The sequence below is a fragment of the Suncus etruscus genome, chromosome 9, assembly GCF_024139225.1.
Source record: "Suncus etruscus isolate mSunEtr1 chromosome 9, mSunEtr1.pri.cur, whole genome shotgun sequence".
Taxonomy (NCBI): Eukaryota; Metazoa; Chordata; class Mammalia; order Eulipotyphla; family Soricidae; genus Suncus; species Suncus etruscus.
The window spans coordinates 98,098,663-98,115,660 of record NC_064856.1 but is presented as its reverse complement, the minus strand read 5'-3'; the positions used below and the strand labels follow the sequence as shown (position 1 = coordinate 98,115,660).

Below are 16,998 nucleotides of genomic sequence, written 5' to 3'. Positions count from 1 at the left end.
CAGGGTAGAAACTCCAAACACTGTAACAGTCAACATATACCGGGGAGCGGGGCACAAAACAAATGGAAAAGGAAGAACACAAACTCTTGACTACACATTATACCACAAAGAAACCAGCAACAGCAGAAACAGGAGCATAGAGAGAACAGGTATGTAATCAGCCATCTACTACAAAGGCCCAGAATAATTCCTTAGGGTTCTTATACAGGACCACAGGTAAAGAATACCATGGGAAATTACTGACTTCAACGGAAGCATTTCGTAACAATGTGTTTTAATGCCTTAATCTTACTAAATAAAATAACCTCTCAGCTTTTCTGTCCACAGGTGTTATTGGATACAAATGGTGGAAAAACTAAGATGGCATCTCGGGGCTCAGACACACGAGATACCACCATACCCAGCCTGCACTACGAGAATGCCCAGAGAAAACTCTTTAACATACCATTTATCTATAAGTCTTTAGGACCTGAAACATGTGACCAGCGAGACCACTGAAGCAGCAACTGTGAATGACTAAAGAAACTGTGGGACATATACACAATGAAACATTATGCAGCCATCAAGGGATGAAGTCATGAAATTTTCTTATACATGGACATGGATGTATATGGAATCTATTATGCTGAGTGAAATAAGTCAGAGGTAGAAAGATAAACACAGAATGGTCTCACTCATCTATGGGTTTTGAGAAAAATGAAAAAACATTTGTGTAATGATTCTCAGAGACAAAATAGAGAAGGTCTGGAGGGTCTAGCTCCTGACATGAAGCTCACCACAGGGATCGTTTAGTGCAGTCACAGAAATATTTACACTGAGAACTATCATAACAAAATGTGACTGAATGAGGGAAATAGAAAGCCAGTCCAGAGTACAGGATGGTGTGGGGTGGGGAGGAAGGACACTTGGGATATTGGTCATGGGAATGTTGCACTGGTGAAGGATTAGATAGATAGATAGATAGATAGATAGATAGATAGATAGATAGATAGATAGATAGATAGATAGATAGATAGATAGATAGATAAAGATATAGATATATTTAAAAAATCAAAATAAATAAAATAAAAGATAAGGCCTCCCAATCCTTACCACAGGCTGTGTTCATTACACTGACTGTATAAAAAGAGGAGGTACAGTAAATGCACCCCATATATACTTCAACCCAGGCCCTTTTCCTGGTCTGTGTTGTGAATTGGAGAACAAAATAAATAGCACTGTAAGACATTTGCCTTGAATGCAACCAATCTAAAAACAAGAGAAAAACTAACAAAAATCTTGGAAGATTAATATTTTTCTGGAAATACTATGTCAAAAACGCAGTAACAGTCAGAGTGGTAGTGCTGTGGTAGGGCATTTGCCTTGCACATGGCTAACCCAGGACTGACCTTGGTTCAAACCCTGGCATGCTATATGGTTCCCCAGCCTGGAGCAATTTCTGAGTGCATAGCCAGGAGTAACCCCTGAGTGTCAGAGTGTTATTGGGTTTTCACAAAAATAAACAACAAAAATAGCAGTAGCAAGATACATTTTGAATTTAAAAAGTCAATAATATTTATTTTTATACAATTTGCCTTTATTCATTTCACATAATATACTTACTATATCTATAATTAATATTAAAATCTAAAGCATGTTAAATTGTAATGGATTAAGCAACGTGGCCAAAATCAGACATTATTAAATTATCTAGAATATACAAAAATAAGAAACAATTTAAGTGACACAATAATAACTATAACATAATTCATCATAGAAATAATACATGGTCTCAACAGATTTTTATACAAATGTAAAATTTTAACCTAATATGAATATTAAAGTCATTGTAATAAAATTCATATTTAACTGAAATATATATTTTAAATATGTTTAATCAATGAAAGTGTTCACATAAAAATATTATTCCTAGATTATTAACCTACAAAAAATTACTACTAATACTTTGTCAGAGAGAGTCACAGGGAGAAGCAATTCATTACTGAGTTCATATGTTTTTTGTTTGAAGGCTCAATTTCGTTTTCTGGTCCACAGCTTCCTCATGGCATTTTTCATTTCTGCATTTCTCAGAGTATAGATAAGTGGATTCAACAAGGGTGTGACAACAGTATAAAACACAGTCAAGGATTTATCAATAGGTAAGGTAGTAGGAGGTCTTACATACATAAAAATGCAGGGAACAAAGAAGAAGACCACTACAGTAATATGGGAGCCACAGGTAGACAAGGCTTTACGTTTCCCTTCCTGACTAACGTTCCTCAGGGAACGCAGAATGACTCCATAAGAAATAAGTAAAAGTACAAAGATACCCACACAAATGGTTCCATCATTGGCAATCACAGTGAGGCCAATAATGTAGGTATCAGTGCAGGCAAGTTTTAATAAAGGGTACATGTCACAGCCAAAATGGTCAATGACATTGGGGCCACAGAAAGGAAGTTTGTAAACAGAAAAGAGTTTAACTACAGCATGCAAAAATCCTCCAACCCAAGACAACAGCAGCAATAGCGTATACATCCGTTTACTCATAATTGTTGAATAATGCAAAGGCTTACAGATGGCCACATAGCGGTCGTAGGCCATGGCCACCAAAAGTAAAATCTCAGAACCACCAGATAAGTGTGCTATAAAAAGCTGACTCATGCAGGCATGAAAGGAAATGGTTTTCTTCTCATAGAGTAAGTCTATAATCATATGTGGTGTGATTGCAGTGGAGTAAATAGAATCCATGAATGATAAATTACCAAGAAAGAAGTACATAGGGGAATCCAGGGATGGACTGATTATCACAGTCACAATAATGAGCAAATTCCCAGCCATTGTCACTATGTAGCACAGCAAGAAGACAACAAATAGTATCTTCTGACCTTGGATGCTCTGAGTGAGTCCCAAGAGGATAAATTCAGTCACATTGTTCCTTTGATCCATTGGGTCTTCTATTTGTAGAGTTCAGGAAAAACTTAACTGTAAATATAATGATTGTTGGTAACATTCTGAAATTTTAAGGTAATTTGTTCTTGCACTCAAAAAATAGTACAATGTTCTACTTAGCTATATGTAAAATAAAGAAGTCATGCAATTTGCTGCTATGTGGATGGATCTGGAGAATATTATGTGAGTGAAATTAATCTGAGAGAGGAGGTAGGTTAGAATTACCTTTCTTATCTGTGGGATGTAATGGAATTGTAGAAGAATATTAAAAACCCAAAGGCAATAGAAAGAAGTACAAGACAACAGGCTTTTAATAGAAATCTAGCTACCGGGGTAGTGAAGACAAGTTTGGGGTGCAAATACCAGGACAGTGGTGGAGGAAAAAATGACTGCTATTGGTGGGAGCAAATCTTGGGACATTGTGGTGGGTAATGGATACTGGTGAAAAGATTGGTGCTGGGTTATTGAATGTCCAAAGTTCAATCATAAATATCTTTGTAACTTCAAAAAACAATAGGTGATATAATTTTCTTGCAGTATACGCAGACATTATAGAATTCAAAGATGTATTTGCATATACACATCTATGTTATATATTTGTACACACATAGAGAGAGACCGCAAAGAGTTACAGTTGCATTTAGTTTTAAGAATTAAAACTCATGTGTAAGGGTATAGATATATGATTTAAGTCTTGGTCTGAAACTTGCTTTGCAGGTGTGAGATTCTGGTTATTATCCTTGAAATTATTTGGCCCCTAAGTGCTGCAGAGACAGCCCTGGTTGCCACTGAGAACCTCACTATAGGGAGTTGAAACCGCAATAATAAAAGGATAGAGATATATTAGAGAAAGAAAAATTAGAATATAAAAATAACCAAAAGAGTATTACAAAGTTAGTCAATTGTCATTTATTTTAGTAATTCTTTAGACATTTATTTTATGAATTTTAGTAATCCTATATTTTAAAATCTTACCAGATAGATCATCATTATTATAGCTTTTGAAGGAACTGAATTCTCAAATGCCAGATTTCTCTTGGAAAACATAAAACTTAGTTTAGAAACTTATGAATTAATAAAAGCCTGTGACTCTATGATAAATCAAACATTTCACCTACCTGTAGAATGATAGGCTTCTCCCTTGCACTTTGAACACCAACACCATCTCTGTACACAGAGAGAAGGTAAAAGCAGGCACTGTCAATCTGTTTCCAGGTGAACAACTTTTTCCATAAGCAAAGGAATCTGAATTAGTTTCAGCAGTTGAGCAATAGATCAACTCTAGATTACCAGAATTTGCAAAATAAATGCAAAGAGTTCACAACCTCACAAAGGATCTGAACAAAGAGATGTAAAATTGTGTGGCCATAAGGATTTTTTCTGATAAGAAACAAATGATAACAACATTTTTAGTTAGAATAAAAAGCCTGCTTTTATATAAAGTGAGGTAAAATTGCATTATTTAGGAAATATCAGGGAGGAATTGTTGTTAGCAACTTAGAAAAGGGGGAAGTGAAGGAGGTAGACTCCAGACTCCTCCTTTCTTCTGAACCCACCTTGGCCATCTGCACTCTGGGAAATACTTGGTCCCAACCTCTACTGGTCCCTTGCCTTTCCTCACTGAAATTCCAGAAGGAGGAAAATAGATTTTATTGAACAAAATAAAGTAGCTTTGAACAAAATAACATAGTTCATATTGAACGATACATGTTTAGAAAGATGTGATAGGAAAAAAATGAAAAAATATGTTCAAGAGAGAACACAGACTTCTCCTGAATGGAAATAAACAAAGAAACAGAGATACAAGCGAATTAAATACATGTTCAAGGTAAAACACAGGCTTGAAGAGCAAGCCAAAAAGTCTTCTGTGAAATAAAAGAAAGTTGCAAATTGTTTTGGATAAATATCTGGAGATTTATATTTTTAACAATTAAAAGTTCAAAGAAAGGACTTTGGAACTTTTGTTTTGAAAAATATTATAATGGCTGGCTGCCATAACACAGAGATGAATTTTGAGTTGTCTTAAAATGAAAAAGTATCAAATGTATTGTACATATGATTTGTTTTGAATTTATCATTTCATTTCTTCAAAAACCCAATCATGTAAATACTGATAAATGAAACTGTCTCTACTACGGTAAGGAAAAAGGTCTATAAACAACTTCTCTACATTTGAACTAGAGGATGCACTTTAGAGTAATTCACTTGGCTCATTTCCATGGATGACTCTTCACTAATTAAATTCATTGGGACCTAATTTTAATTCTAAGTTTACACTGCACCTCCAGAGATGCCATCAAGAAAATTATCATGTAAAAAGGACTTTAATGTCCTCTGGAGAGGGGAATCACAAAAGAAAAACTAGCTCAATCACTCAACCCTGCAAAAGGAAAATTCCAATGAATAGAAATTGAAAAAGATAATAAAACTATTAAACTTCAAGGGCAGGAGTGATGGCGTAATGGTAGGGCATTTGCCTTGCACACAGCTGACCCAGGATGCATCCCATATGGTCCCCCAAGCCAGGAGCGATTTCTGAGCTCATAGCCAGGAGTAACCCCTGAGCATCACTGGCTGTGGCCCAAAATTAAAAAAAAAAAACTATTACACTTTAGTCAATTACTTTCAAAGAAGAAATTGTTTATACCATGTTATAACTGACATCTAATTTAGAGAAGATGATGGTAATTAATTTTAGAATAACTCTTTTGAGACAATTCAGATGCAGATGAAGCAATGTTCATCAAAAGTCCCACCAGATTTACATTGGTCATCAAAATAGTGTTATATGCTTCAAATATTTAAAATAACTAAAAGCACATATAATACATAAGAAATAATAGAACATGGAAATTACTTAAAACAAGGAAATACCAATGTAAATTATAATGAAATAAATGAAGCATCAATAAAATTTTAAATATATGTAGTCTAGAGAAATTAGTCACATATAGTATCAGAAAGTGAAAAGAAAATAAATTAGATTAAACTTCCATTTCAGAAAACTAAAAACAAGAAAGGCAAGATAATTCATATTTCAACAAAAGTTCCCATTAAAAAATAAAAACACAAGAAATTTTGAAAAAGTGTGCATTTGTTTCCAAACAATAGAAAATTAAAAATAATTTTGAGACTTGTTGGAAACATTCTCTTTTATGTCTTACATTTATTTATTTATTTATTTATTTATTTATTTTGCCTCATTGGGTATTAAATCCAGGTCCTCATGTACTACGAGCAAAGCTTGCTCTTTACTATTGAGTTAGATCCTGGCAGGGGGAAAGTGTGCATTGTGTTTTGTTTTGTCTTGTTTTCTTTATTTATTTGGGAGCCACATCTTTCACAATAATATTTGAAAACAGACATACTTAAGAAAAAATAACTGTCATCACTACACTAAGCAACATTTCTATAATATTTTCAAACACCAAAATAATTTGGTACCAGGAATTAAAAAATTCAACATTTTGAATTTTGAGTCATTCACTTCAAAATTATGTTATTATACCGCATGCCCTTTTGGAGATGTAGGAAAATGTACTTTCCACAACTGAATACTATCTGAATTCCTACCTGCTATTCTTTAATTTGACTTTGCCACACACACCCCAACAAATGTCAGCATCTAGTTTACTCTTATCTCAAATATGAATTGTGGGAGTAACTAGATTTTATTCTATTCAGGATAATTCTTTATTGCTTGTTCTTGTCACTCATGGTCTGGAGGTACTTCTGGATTGGTCCCCTACCCCTGGGGGTGACTTTCTTTTCCCAATAAAGACTTCAGGTCAGAGAAACTGCTTGCAGCTTCGACTCTACAACTAGCCTGTCTGCCTGCTGATATTTTTGCCTATTGATGGTTTGTGGTGAAAGTTTTATGAACTGTTTTATCTCCATAACCTTGTTTGGGTTATGTCCTGTGTTATTGTTGCTTCCAAACCCAGATTCTCCAATTCGTCTGGGACTGGGGGATGAGATTTAGCCTACACCTAGTGTCTAGAACAAGGGTTTCATCTACAACTAGTGAGATGTTCCCTGAGATGATTTTGTGATTACTCAAGTGAAAAAAATTGATCTTGAATAAAGACTCTTGTGGCTTGGTTTTGGGTCAAAGAACCCTGGCATTTATTGATGCATATTGATTGCTACTTTATTTATTCCAACAATCAATATAAAATACACTTAAGTAGTAATTTACATATTGGTCATTCTGGTATTGATCCTAATAGGCATTATAATTTATATGTGCAGTGCAATATGGGGTGCACAGTCTAGGCTTTCCAAAATACCTCCAGCTTAGAAAATTAAAGCCACTCCCAGTAATGACAGATTGCTCAAGTCAAAAACCAAAGGCCAGTAACTCACCACCCTCTACTGGAGCTAGGCCAGAGGAAATGCCAGCTGCTGAAATTAATATACAGATTAAACAGATGCTGAAAATGAACCAGCAACAGCCACCTTGAATAATAAGTTCGAAAGTGGTTCTGTAATATTACTCTGTACACACACATAATCCTCCTCTGCTACAACTCTGTGGAGAGTTTAGACAGTGAGGGATGAGGGACAAGTGCAGGTCCAGAGTCAGCTCCCTTCCATCAGGGAAACAACCAAAATCCAATCTATGTGGGTTTAATCATGAAATCACTCAGTCAATTTAAGAAGGCATGCTCACAGAATGGTCCACTTTCTCCATTTTGTGTTGAAATTCTTATTACCTGGAGAAAAAGTGGGTGCTGAACCCCTCATGACTTTAATTCAATAGCTAAGACTTGCCTAAGTTCTCCCCAATAGATGTAGAGGAATATGTGGTTTTTAGATGGAGCTAACTGATGTAAGAAAACTGTTTCTAATTTCTATACACCCCAAACAGGAAATTTGTTTCACTCTTTCACTTTTCTCAAAAATAGAGCTCCCAAGTAACAAGTTTCAATAGACTGTTTTACCTCAGGACATGGAAATTTCACCCACAAAGTATCAATATTTTGTTGATATGGTCTTTCTCCAGCATTCAAATTATTCCCATAGGCATATTTATTGCATTATATAGATATCAAATTATATTATATCAGATACCCTGATGGCATGTCCTATGGACAAAAAATTACAATGTTTATAATGTGAAAAAATGTGTCATCACTTGCCTGTCTGCAGCTGGTTAAAAATAGCCACAGAAAAATTCATATTTTGCACACATTTTAATATTTAGATTTCATTTGGAGAATATCTTAGTACTCCCCCATAAGTTCTCTATATATTAGAAAAATTTGAGAACTCTCAATGATTTTCAAAACCTTTTAGATGACATAAACTGGATCCATCCCTTCCTGAGTATTCCAAGCTCTGAACTAGCAATTTAGCTCCCTGGAATAAAGCAGTTTAGTACCATGGAAAGAAATTCATATTTAAATACCCCCAGGTATTCAACTCAAAAATCCCAAAAGGAATTAGATTTCTTCGTGTAATGGCTTCAAAAGTCCTATATTTCCATATTTGTGCCTGGATATAAAGTGTTGTTATTAATTTCAATGACTGCTCTATCTCAAACAGGAGTCATTGCTCAGTTATCAAGAGCATTAGGATAGGTTTACTTAAACAGCAAACAAACTTTCCCATTGTGTTCTACTTAGAGCTAATTGTTCCTCTTGTCTAAGCAAGGCTCAGAGGAGTTTCTTTGTTAAATTTTAGTCATGAAATAATAGTCCTGGGGCCGGAGAGAAAGCATGGAGGTAAGATGTTTGCCTTTCATGCATGAGGTCATCGGTTCGAATCCCGGAGTCCCATATGGTCCCCCGTGCCTGCCAGGAGCAATTTTTGAGCCTGGAGCCAGGAATAACCCCTGAGCACTTCTGGGTGTGACCCAAAAACCACACACACACACACACACACACACACACACACACACACACACACACACGAAATAATAGTCCTGCCAATTTAAAAAAAAAAAGTAGAATTAATATTACCTCTCAGTGAGCCCCTTCAAAGATATCAAATCAGATATCTCAGGTGAAATATCCTCCCATTATCACACTGGAAGCTTGGTATTTTTTCAGAAGGACACATTTTATAATCTCTTCAGCAATCCATTTCTCTCCCATACCTGAAGGCACTAGTTTTACATTGACGGACCATCATCAGGAAAAGGTAGTATCACTGGCCCCTCACTGACCACTAGAGTTTCTACAAATTACAAGTTCTCTCAACAAGTAGAATTTCCTACTTTAACACACCTACTCTCCCGAGTTTCAGAACCATGCAACATAGTGTGTGATTCAGTTTATATTGTAGAATTATTTTCAGGAATCATCACTGCCTCTTTAAATTCTTATAACAAGGTAGTTCAAGATTTGCTCAGCGACTACAAGCCTTTTTACCGAAGTGCTCCAAGACAATTTTCATTACTCATATAAGATCTCATTCGGACCTCCAAGACCAATGGTTCAAGGATTTGAAACTGTTGACAATTTGGCTATGCCAATATTTAAGTCACGTGCAGTAAAACATGCAGCCCTGATGATGTAATGCCAGTTGGACATGGTCATGTCCTTAAATATCCCTACTATTAGGACAATTGAACTTGGACACGCCCCCTTGACATGTCCTTAGATAATCCCCTTGTAATGCCAGGTATAAAAGGAAAAACTTGGACCTTTGTATAAAGACCCTGGATAGTTACCAGTGTAGCACCTCTTGGTCCATGGAGGGCCGAGATAAAGCATCAAAGAGATGCTGCCTGTTTTGTATCTATTTCTTTATTTTTTTCTTTATCTCTCCCTCTCTCTCAGAAACACTTTGGAGCAGGCTTCAGACTCCAGGAGGAATAAAAAGTATACTTGTTTTCTACTTCTCTCTCTCTCAGGCTTGGACAGATAGTCCCTTCAAGCTGGCATCCTTGGGTGAGCAAGAAGCCTATCTGGCAGCAGGGCTTCATGGGCCTCTACAGCATTGCAATAGCCAAGCATAGGCAGACTTGTAGCTTACTGTAGTAACCTGCTAGAAAATGACAGATTTCTACACAGCCTTACATACAAACACTTATCATCTTCAAATGAACTCAAATATTCCATGGATGCAAGCCAAACATATCGTTGATATGTTTGTGAGCCTTGCATAAAACAGCACATGTACATAGGGCCAAGCTCCAAGGTTTTCAAGCAAATGAATTGTAGCAAATGGATATTACAAATGTTAACTTTTTTTGGGGGGGCAACACCTGGTGACACTCAGGGGTTACTTCTGGCTATGCGCTCAGAAGTCACTCCTGGCTTGGGGGACCATATGGAACACCGGGAGATCGAACCGTGGTCCATCCAAGGCTAGCGCAGGCAAGGCTGGACCCTACCTCTAGTGCCACCGCCCAGCCACACATGTTAACTTTTTTCTAATGAAATTCTATCTCTATGTGGCTATTGACACTCCAATTTTATGTGGACCATACCAATGACTTCTGAATAAGATAAAGCTTTTTGTACCTTCTTGCTATAGATGTTTTAATGTTTTTCTGTCATAGGTGTTACCAATCCATAAAAACAGGCAATGGCCCCACCTACACTAGTAAAACATTTCTGTTATTTGGCAAAGAATGTCAAATTAAACACATCACTGGAATTCCATATATCCCTTAAACACGAGGTATAGTTGAAAGAGCTCACAGAATCCTCAAAACTCAATGATTAAAATACAGAGAAAAGGGAATGCCACCAATGGACTTTTATCCTTAACACTGTTTTCACTAAATTTTTTTAATTTACCCAAAATAGAGCCCTACACAGCTGCAGAAACATGCTTTAAAATGATGCACAGGTACAAAAATTAATTCAATTATTTAGGTAAAAATTGATAATGAATGGATTGCTGGTAATCTCATTTGAGGAAAGGGATATGTTTATGGTTTCATAGATGGCAACCCTACTCTGAGTCCTACTACTCCTTGTCAGAAGAAGGATTCTCACAAATGATGAAACTCAGACACCAGAGCATGATAAGGAACACCCCAAATCAAAGACTGCATGCCTTCCTCTAGACCCAATACAGACTACTTGAGAGAGCAAGAGTAGGAAACCAAGAACAACCTTAATAGGTAAACAGAACAATAAACTAACACCTACACTAAGGCAGACACTACCAGGATTGGAAATTACCAGTTCCAGAATCATGTTTTCTGTAGATAAAGAAACTGGTTTGGCTATCACAGGACTTCACGATTTAGAATAATGTGTTATATGAGCTCAATATTACAATGCCTGTGTAATAATATTCCAAGTTTGACTAATTATTTTAAACATGATCATTACAAGGAGGATACTAACACGTCAAATTCATTGGGAAACAAAAATCAAAGTGTCAGAAGAATTTGGTAAAATTATGAAAGCTTATGGACGGAATAAATTATTATCCGTTTTGAATCCTTATGATGAACTGAGCAAAGGCCATTTCATGGCCTATTGTAAAAGCAGCAAGACAACACTGGTTTAAATTCAATGATCAAGAAATTTCTGAAATCTCCACCTTGTCTGTGAAATCTCTAGCAGCTTATTTATTTTTTTTATACATCAAAGAGACCTACAGATGCTTAGATTAAAGCATGTATTTAACTAACTGCACTTTATATATATCTTTAATAATAATGTTCTACTACTTTTACCCAAAGAAGCAGCTGCAGATTGTGTTTGGGAGTCATGGACCCCCACTACAGTGCTCAATATAAGACTGTTTTAGTGTCTTAATTTTAAAATTAATTTTATAATATGTTTTAATGTTTTTGTTCACAGTGGTCATTGGAGAAATAGATTGTATGCCCTAATTTTGCAATACAGTGCTCTATTCTGTTAGACTCCTAATATAGTGCTCATTATGATAATGTCTTAACTAATATTCTATGTCTTAAAATATTCATTTTATATTTAATTATTCCTGATAATATGATCTAATGATTCTGCCCTCAAATAGCTTTGGAAAAGGCATCTGTATGCCATAGGCTCTTGCTACAGTAATTGTTCATTGAGTTTGTTTCACAACTTATTTTCAATGCAATACTTACCTGAAAGTATATAATATACATATTATATAATAGACTCTTATATATTAGATAATGTATATTATATATAGGTATTATATAAGATATACAAGGTACTGACAGAACTTAACATAAAAAATATCTAATCTAATCAAAAAATGGAGAGAAGAAATAAACAGACATTTCCTCAATGAAGAAATACAGATGGCCAAAGGCACATGAAAAAAATGCCCCCATCACCAATATTAGAGAGATGCAAATCAAACATGAAATATCATGTCTTGCCACCGAGACTGTCACACATCACAACAACAGCAACAAAACAAAAACAAACAAACAAACAAAAAACCAAGAACAACCATCGAGTTCAACCTTTCTGGAATACAATATGGATATTCCTCAAAAAACTTTTAAATCAGAACTTTTTTCCTTGTAAAAATTTTAAAATTATTTAACTTCTAAAATGTATGTACTGAGAGAATACATAAGGGAAGAACAAGAGGAAAAGTATGAGTGAAGAAATGGAGAAATAAAGAAGGAAGATAAGAAATTATAACCCATCTAATTTCACCTTCTAGATGCATGAAACTTGAAACCTTAAATAGAAAATCTAAAATTATTACCGAATTATACTGTTGGATCATATTCTTGCTTTGGGAAAATATAACTATAGTTTCTCATAATGAAAATTCTACATGGAACAAAAATAATGTTTTAAAATTCATTTTTGGAAACAAAATTGAGATTTGAAGAATCAAGGCTGGAGAGATAGAACAGCAGGTAGTGTATTTGCCAACCCAGGTTAATAACTCAGGGGTACCCATATGGCCCCCCAAGAACTGCTAGGAATGATCTCTGAATAGAGTCAGGAGTAAGCTCTTAAGCAACAAAGGTGTTGCTCAAACATCCAAGGAAAAATATATTGCAAAATCATAGAGAGGAAGTAAAATTTTACAAAAGTTTTTTTAAAAGTTTCTAAAAGTTTAGATTTAAAAAAAATTGGAATAATTTTGAAGCAATAGTACCATGAGTGTGGAATTAGCTTTGAATGCAGCCAACCAAGGTTTGGTCTATGGCATTCTTTATGGTTTCCTTAAACCCATCAGGAGTAATTTCTTAGTGTAAAACCAGGAGTAACCCTTGAGTACTGCCAGATGCCACCCTAAAACAAAATAGATAAATAAATAAATAAAGTAAAATCATATTTCAGTATAACAACTTTATGTAAAAAGAAACATAGGTAATGATGTGGGACTAGTTATAGAAAATACCAATAAGAATAAATATTCATAGCAGTATATATGCATATATATGATTTTATACTTTAAAACATAAATATTTTATTAAATTTCACAAATAAAATCTCACTTTATTACTTAAGAATTTAAAAATATAAATCCAGATAGCAGAGAGGATAAAGCACTTGCTTTACACAAGGCTGACTCCACTTTTGGTACAGCATATGATACCAGATCTCCAGAGAGTTGGCAGAAATTATCTCTGAGCATAGAACCTAACAATAACAATAACAATAATAATTTAGTAATATATTTGACAACATTTATGGGAGCATTCTATATCCAAGGCATAATACAAGGAGCAGGCAGCATAAGGACTTTCCTTAACTTCAGAGAGCTTATAAACCAATAAATAAAAACAACTAATCAAAATCTTTATCTCACCCTATGAAATTAATGTGGAATTTAACTAAATGTATGCATTTTTAAATTCTTATGCTAGAATAAAATATCAAAGGTTGATACTTAGAAGAAATCATTTATTTCTCACTGTTGCATTGAACAAGGTCCAAATTGACATAATTGGTAAATCTTGTTCTGTTGAAGAATTACAATCAACATTCCCATTTTGTCTTCACACAAATAATTCAAGTAAATTTCCTAGGGTCTCAAATTTTAATGCCTAAAATAATTTTCATGATACAGTCATTGGAATTGCATTTTGGATTATACCATTATAAACCAACATTTATAGAGAGCACTAAAGTCATTAAGATCTAATTCTTCCACAATTATATGATTTATGTCCTTCATCCAATTTATTTGCCTAACTACATTTTTCACTTGTGAAACATCTTTTACAAGAATAGAGAATTAATTCCATTTTATGGGCTCCATCCTTATAACATAATTCCTTACCAAAAGAACCATACTTCTAAAATACCATATTTATAAGTGATTAAACTTGGGAATTAGGATGTACCCAGATATTAGGATTACAGATATATCCAAAGCTAGAGTTCTTAATTATGCCCACTCTGTTTTCATCAAACATATGACATTAAGTAGCATCACTTGGGTAAATAACAAAGTAAAATAATAAATCACCATGTTATCACAGGGACAATAAGATAAAAATTTCTAACACAGTATGATTTTTCAGTGAAAAGACTCATATAGTAACATAACCTGGGGCATTTATGACTCTAAATTAAATGAGGGGAACAATATCAGAACTTATTTATTATGTACTTCTATCATATTGAAGGCAATAAATATTTTATTTCAAGTTTTATAAAGTTATTGAAAGGATTCTGTTCATGAGGAATTATCACATAAAACATAATATTATAATTGACTTAAGATTTAATTACCTGCATTCTCATAAAGAGAAGCAAACATCACATTGTCTGATTCTTTCTTGGAATTCACATCAAAGAAAATCTTTGGTGCTTTTATTGCATATAGAAAACTAATGTATTCTAAATCATACTAAATTTATATGTGAAAATCAGATTGAAGAAATATGGAACATCAATTTAAAAGTACATGTGATTATATGTGAAGAAGATATATTACCAGATTTTTAAAATATAAAATAATAATATGAAATAACAACAAAAATGATTGTTAAAATTAGAAAGAAGGCATTCCAGTAAAAAAAATTCAGTACTATTTTACTCTTTTAATGTGTATCTTCACTGTTCATTCCTATAATACACTCATGATATTTAGAATTGGTATTAGAATCCAAAATCATTCCTCTTAAATTTAACGTATTTAGCTATGGTAAAACTTATAATTATAGCATATAATTTTAAAAGATGCATGTCTTAAAATTATAGTAATTAATATATCAATGAAAAATATTATTTTAAGAGGTATTTTATGCAAAAATAACCAATTTACAAGAAGTTATGACAATATAACAACACATTTGAAAAAATACTCTTCTCTACGAAAATATAAGCAATATAAATATATTTAATCATGACAAGTATTCAAATAACAAATTCTATTATGCCCATAATATAACCCCTTAGGAAAATATGCTAAAGATACTTTTAGAGAAAAGGAGCAGCTCTTAACTAAATTAGACTATATAATTATCTTCTGCACCCTCAGTTTCTTTTCTTGGTCCAGAGCTTCTTCATGGCATTTTTTATTTCTGCATTTCTCAGAGTATAGATAAGTGGATTCAACAAGGGTGTGACAACAGTGTAAAACACAGTCATGGATTTATCAATAGGTAAGGTAGTAGGAGGTCTTACATAAGTACATATGCAGGGGACAAAGAAGAGAACCACCACAGTAATGTGGGAACCACAGGTGGACAAGGCTTTATGTCTCCCTTCTTGACTAACATTCTTCAGGGAGCGCAGAATGACAGCATAAGAAATAAGTAACAGCACAAAGATGCCCACACAAATGGTTCCATCATTGGCAATCACAGTGAGGCCAATAATGTAGGTATCAGTGCAGGCAAGTTCCAATAAGGGGTACATGTCACAAACAAAATGATCAATGACATTGGGGCCACAGAAAGGAAGTTTATAAACAGAAAAGAGTTTAACTACAGCATGCAAAAATCCTCCAATCCAGGACAATAGCAGCAACAGCGTACACTTCCGTTTACTCATAATTGTTGAATAATGCAAAGGCTTACAGATGGCCACATAGCGGTCATAAGCCATGGCCACCAAAAGTAAAATCTCAGAACCACCAGATAAGTGCTCTATGAATAGCTGACCCATGCAGGCATTGAAGGAAATGGTTTTTTTCACATAGAGTAAGTCTATGATCATATTTGGAGTGACTGTAGTTGCATAAATCGCATCCATAAATGACAAGTTGCCAAGAAAGAAGTACATAGGGGCATCCAGGGTTGGACTGACCATCACAATCACCACAATGAGCAAATTTCCTGCCATTGTCAGTAGGTAACATAGTAAGAAGACAACAAATAATATCTTCTGACCTTGGATGCTCTGAGTGAGCCCCAAGAGAATAAATTCAGTCACATTGTTCCTTTGATCCATTGGGTCTTCTGTCTGTCTATTTGTAGACTTTAGGAGAAAATTAGCTGCAAATATGATGATTTTAGGGCCTGGAGATGTGTCCTCAATTCAATTTCTGGTATCATTACACTGATAACATCACTACACTACAGGAAGTGGGACTCCAACACACAAAAATAACACTTACTAGAGAAAGAAATGTGATGATCAATAATTAGAGTATGAAAACATTCAAAAGATCATTATAAATTTACATCAATTTCCATTACTCAGGATCCTTTCATCAACATAATCACATGAAACTTTTTCAAAAACTGTGGATCTTAGAAAATAAACATAAAGCCTAGTTAAGAAGTTTACAATTAGTTTAAAACTCTCTGGAACACTTGTATGATTAGACAAACATTGCACCTACCTGCTGATTGATGGACTTCTGTTTTTTCACATTGAACACTGATAACATCTTCCCAGTAAGAAAAGATAGATACTTAATGAAAGTCTGATTCACTTCAGTCATTGAGAATAAAATTACCATTAAATTGTAAGATTGACAAATCGAGTACAGGTGCATTATAACAGAGGCATACTAACTCAAATATTTTATTAGAAATAAAAATATCAATACTCCAAAATTTTTGTTATCAGAATTTTTCTTAATAATAAACAAACAAACTAAAAATGTATGGTTAGATTAAAAAAGTCAACTTGTAAGAGAGTTTTGATAAATATATTTCAGTTGTATTTTTACAATAAAAGTGAAAGAAAAATGGCTTTTAACTTTTGTTTTGCAAACAAC

At 34.2% G+C, this 16,998-nt stretch overlaps 2 protein-coding genes and 1 non-coding gene across 3 annotated transcripts; 1 reads left to right on the top strand and 2 right to left on the bottom strand.

Moving 5' to 3' along the window:
• Positions 1-1,075: 1,075 nt before the first annotated feature.
• LOC126019384 (small nucleolar RNA SNORA51) lies at positions 1,076-1,208 on the top strand. Its single transcript, XR_007499107.1, has one exon. It is a non-coding gene; the product is annotated as a small nucleolar RNA SNORA51 (small nucleolar RNA).
• Positions 1,209-2,010: 802 nt separating this feature from the next.
• LOC126017805 (olfactory receptor 4A15-like) lies at positions 2,011-2,928 on the bottom strand. The gene has a single exon (XM_049779860.1). The coding sequence runs from the start codon at positions 2,926-2,928 to the stop codon at positions 2,011-2,013; it is 918 nt and encodes a 305-aa protein (XP_049635817.1).
• Positions 2,929-15,305: 12,377 nt separating this feature from the next.
• On the bottom strand, positions 15,306-16,223 carry LOC126017806 (olfactory receptor 4A47-like). The gene has a single exon (XM_049779862.1). It carries the CDS (start codon positions 16,221-16,223, stop codon positions 15,306-15,308), a length of 918 nt encoding a protein of 305 aa, XP_049635819.1.
• Positions 16,224-16,998: the final 775 nt, after the last annotated feature.